The sequence below is a fragment of the Montipora foliosa genome, chromosome 11 (genome assembly GCF_036669935.1).
Source record: "Montipora foliosa isolate CH-2021 chromosome 11, ASM3666993v2, whole genome shotgun sequence".
NCBI classification, from domain to species: domain Eukaryota; kingdom Metazoa; phylum Cnidaria; class Anthozoa; order Scleractinia; family Acroporidae; genus Montipora; species Montipora foliosa.
In genome coordinates this window covers 4,619,452-4,624,451 of record NC_090879.1, presented here as the reverse complement: position 1 = coordinate 4,624,451, position 5,000 = coordinate 4,619,452, and the positions used below count along the sequence as shown (strand labels likewise).

Here is a 5,000-nt window from a genome sequence, read left to right as displayed (position 1 = left end):
TGAGCTCAGCCATGACAAAACTGATCAAACTGCTGGTTAGTGTGTTAGGTGACGTCACTTCTGCATGCATAAAACTATTGTCTGTAGGTACAACTGTATGGCGTCAATTCTACATGTATAAAATCTATTTTCTGTAGGTATGACGTAAGAGAAACAGAGCAAGTGAGAATTACATGTAGCTGCATGCTTATAGCCAATCAAAATCGAGCTGGTGACACCAGTGTATAATAATATAACTTAGCCTTAGCAGATATCTTTGTTGCTCTGGGCCCGGTTGTTCAAAAGCTGATTAAGCGCTAAGGAATGGTAAATTATGCTGATTAATGAAATGATGTGTTGGAACTGTACTGCCAGTTGTTTTTCTGCTTTTTCAAGCATAATTTTGTCTGAAAGCAAAAAAGCCCTTAAGCCCTTAATATTCTTCAATTAAATTGCCAGTCACATAAATTGAGTTAAACAATTTTGATCAAGTTGAAACAAACAGTGCCTTGTTGACATCATTTCTAAATGCCCCCAGTCATTCAACTAGTGGCCATGCATCTTAAGACTTCACTTTGAACACCAAACACGCGGTGATTATTTTCCCAGAGCCCTTGCAGTAACCAGTTGTCTTTTCAACTTAAAGTGCACCTAACCTCAAATTAAGCAAAAGTTAAATGCATTGACTGAATGCAAAAATAACCCGACAAATTATTCTTTTGTCTTTATTTTAATTAGCCTAACTAGCCTCATTGGCACAGGTACACGTAAAATTGAAAGAATTTGGGCTGTAAGAAGAGGCCAGCTAGGCTCATTAACACAAAGACAAAAGGATAATTGGTTGGCAGCCATTTTTGCATTCAGTTAATGTATCAAACATTTAATTTTACCTTTGCTTCTCTAGATTTTACTTTTTAGTGTGCCTCATAAGGTATCTAAGAGAAAGATGCTGGTAATCGTTTGTCCCATGGACGAGCAGGGAGAGTCATGAGCCTATTCCTTTGATGACATCATAAACTACTTTGCATTATAGTTTTGAAAGAACTTTGGCAATGTAAATTTGTTCTTGGCGTCATTGAAGGAATAGACCCATATCTCTCACTAGCCCGGCCATGTGACAAATGAATGTCAGTTTTGTTGCTCTCTCGTACCTCATTAGGACTATTAAAAGTAAAATCTAGAGAAGCAAAGGTAAAATATATGCTAGACATTTAACTTTTGCAAAAGAAACTACTTGAGAACAGGTGCACTTTAAAGTGCCCCTGTGACCAAAACATCAATTCTTATTTTTCTTTGGATTTCAAACCTACATGTATGTTAACTAAACTCTAAGCAACCAAAGTTTTAACCCTTGATTTAAAAAGACACCTGTTTATTTCAACTGGAATTTTTGCTGTCTCAATTTTTGCAGTTGTGTACATTTGTATTTACAGTCTTGTACCTTAAGGCATTCTCTTGTTACATGTATTTTAAAACAATAAAAATTATTGTGTGTATTTTTCTGTACACAGATTCTGGAGAGCAAACATACACCTTATCTGAAGCTATCGAAAAGCTTGGATTTGGTAAATTTCAAATCAAGATTACTTTGATGGTTGGGTTTTTTGTGGTAAGTAGGCTGTCTCAATGGTGTCCTTAAACGGGAAATAGTCTTTGAGTGGAGGAAGAGATTGTCAACATCAATATTAACATTTGGTGCATTGTTAAGAGCATTTACCTTCCATGAATGTGGCTCAGGTTCGATTGCAAGACTCAGTGCTGTGTGTGGGTTGAGTTTGTTGATTTTGTACAGACTCTGCACCTAGAGGTTTCTCTTAACATTGACTATCATTTTCCCCTTTCATCAAAAGCCAACATTTGATATGATATGCTATAATTTAATTCATTTATTTAGCATTGAGTGATATAAAAGATTTAGGTCTCTCCAATTAGCAGAGCACTTGCAAATTGGGGTCAGTTCTTACAAGAATGGGATAATATTATGATCACTGTGACCCTTTCCCTCCTAAAAGTGACCCACGTTGTAGATTTTATTCTGTTTACAGTTTATCTGCATGTTCAGTCACAGAATCTTGGTATACAGTGTACCTTTAGAGGTTATCTTATCAGATAATTATCGTATCTTTTAGATTGCTGATTCTCTTGAAATGATGTTGCTCTCCATTCTTGCTCCAACAATCCGGTGTATCTGGCATCTTTCATCTTGGAAGGAAGCCTTGGTAACAACGGTAAGATCTGGACTTTTTTTGTGATTTGAGAAATTTTGTCTGATTCTGGGGAAGGTTAAGGCAACAGTTCCTCATTTCTGAGTCATAACTTGCTGCATAGCCATTGTCCTCTTGGCAATAAACCCAGAGAGAACGCAACCGCTTGACAGCTAAAATACATGATAGGTTGGGTGAAAGACACTGCCAACATCAAAGAGGTTCCCAACAAAACCGACCTGTTGAGTGGAGTACAGTAAATGAAAGGTTTCTGGTTCAGTGACCTGAGTGATACACTGTACTCATGTACCTGAAGAGGCCCTAAACATGGGCCAACATTTGTCTTTCAGAGTGATTCTGAACCTCTCAGTGTCCAATTCTTTCATGTAATTCCCATTTTACTTACAAAAAAAGTAATGAACTTTTCCATCACCAATACTGTACTTGGAGTGCTGGCCCAGTCAGTAGACTGGTGTCATTATCCCTTTGGAATATTTAATATAATCCGGTATATCGAAGGAGGAGGAGGAATGGCCCAGTGTGACCATGTGGCAGTGTGGCCCAGTGGTTAGGGCGCTTGCCTTGAGATCCGGAGATGCCGGGTTCAAGACCCGCTCTGACCACTCGTTGAGTTTGTTCCAGGTAGTCCCTGGTTCAACTTCCCAGCTGCACTTGTAAATAGCCAACTGGTTTGCCTCCAGCCAGTTGGGATTCTTAACAGTAAGGGTTGTTGCTGTTCTGTTCCGTCGTTTTGGTGTGTTTCATTGGCCATGAAAAGCCCCTATGGGGAGCAGTCAATTAAGTATGTACATGTATTGTATAGACCCATATCACTCAATGTCCAAACAAAAGATTTTGCCCGTCGAACCTCTCATTCAGTGTGAGGCTGGACGGGCAAAGACAAAGCCTTTATTCCCCACGGACTCCAAAATGGCCGCCGCGTGATAAAGGTGAATTGTATTGTATTGTATCAAAATCACCAGTCTGAGAATAATTTTATAGTCCTGGTAATCCTGAAAGTCCAAAATGCAGAGGAGTGTACTTGACCAGGTATATTAATTAATTTATTATATAAGTATTTTGAGATCTTTGACCTTGGATATTGCGTTTCTAGCTTCCTGATTGGTTGACTCAGTCTCGGTTATCAGCTCAGACATAATATACCATATGACCTATTATGGAAACTGATTGCGTCAAGTGTTGCCAAGCTTGAAACCGATTATCCAGTAGCTTTAATTTCCAAGTATCCATTAGTGCTCAGAATTGAATGGAAACTAAAAAAAATTATTATAATTATTCCATTCATGCTTGTTAGATCTAAGACTGGTTATAGCCAACTTAATTCATTTGGCACTATGCACCTCATTGGCTACTTACCATGATCTCAAATCCAATGTGTGCTCGTGGAATAATAATAATAATAATAATAATAATAATAATAATAATAATATTATTATTATTATTATTATTATTATTATTATTATTGTTAACTACATACATGCACATTTCAATGTGGCCTTGCAGGTTGTGTTTGTTGGAATGATGGTAGGATCATCCTTCTGGGGTTGGCTAGCAGACAACTATGGTAGAAAATTTGTAAGTACAACATGTGCTAAATATAAATAATAATTTAGCGTTGCTTTCTTTTCACAGGATTTCACACCTGGACATCCTGAACTTATCTTTGAGGAATTTATACAATGTACATTATTGTCTAGTTGACTGTGCAAACATTTTTTGTTTAAAAAAAAAGGTTGAAAATGTGGCTTCTGATTTCTCGAATAAAAAGCAAGAATAGCTCCAGCAGGGATGGTTTTTCAAAAATTTAAATATTCTTGTTTTTAAAACATAACTTTTTATATTGCATTTAAAATCTATATTTAATTAGTAGCTGTTGGGTAGTTGATGTTTTAACCTGTCAGAAACTCGATAATAATAATAATATTATTATTATTATTAAACTCATCGCCAATAGATGAGTGTGGAGAAGGTGCCTGTAAGGTCTGTGGGGGAGCCACAAGCACGCGCAAAGGGTAACCATGACAACCCTGTGAGCGGCAACCACCCAGGCACCGTCACACTGAATACTCAGTGGAATGTTGAAAGCTTACCAATACTTACCCGAGGGAGGGACGGGAGCAAAGCTTTTTTCTGCAACTGTGCACGCAGCACAACACAATGAAAATAGTTGACGTCGACGGGGAGGTATCAAACATGACCAAAAACATTTCATGGTGATCTTTCGTGTGGGAAACCTCGCTGGAAAGAAGAATGGCCGTTTTCAGAGCACAGCAGTAAAGAGCAAAGCAATAAATGTTTGAGACTCTCACAAAGCAAAAAGTCGAGTGATAGCCTTGATGATGCTCAAGTGTCATTTCAGTCTGAGAGTGAAAGTGAAACCGCGCTATCGGGGAGATGTGTTGTTGAGCGGTCGAGGTTGGTTTACTCTCTGTTTTCACCTAAACGAGGTCGGTGACCTACAGATCTTTTTTTGGCATAATTTTATTCTCTTACATCTCCTCTTTGTACTGCAACAAATAAAATTACATCAGAAAAAAAAATTGCAGGGAAAAAAGTATTCATAGCCATCACTCGTGGACACAAAATTGTCTCCTCGAGGTCACGCACCCAAGGAATATTTGTAGCCAGTGCCTTTTTAAGACATTTGCCTGTGCCATAAAACAAACGTTAAATTATTCCTTTTCAACAATACAATACACCTAATTTGTTACCTCGAGAATTATGTGAAAGCTGTGCTTCCTATTCCTCCAAACTGCAGTGTGAACCGATGGAACAAACTTCTCCTTGGTAGCTGAT

At 37.9% G+C, this 5,000-nt stretch overlaps 1 protein-coding gene across 5 annotated transcripts in view; it reads left to right on the top strand.

Moving 5' to 3' along the window:
* LOC137975085 (synaptic vesicle 2-related protein-like) overlaps nucleotides 1-5,000 on the top strand; it is a 30,713-nt gene that overhangs the window by 8,790 nt on the left and 16,923 nt on the right. For all 5 annotated transcript variants that reach the window (XM_068822137.1, XM_068822136.1, XM_068822138.1 and 2 more), the window contains 3 exons: nucleotides 1,491-1,588; nucleotides 2,109-2,207; nucleotides 3,708-3,779. In XM_068822137.1, coding sequence (XP_068678238.1) covers nucleotides 1,491-1,588; nucleotides 2,109-2,207; nucleotides 3,708-3,779 — 269 coding nt within the window. The remainder of the gene's footprint in view (nucleotides 1-1,490; nucleotides 1,589-2,108; nucleotides 2,208-3,707; nucleotides 3,780-5,000) is intronic.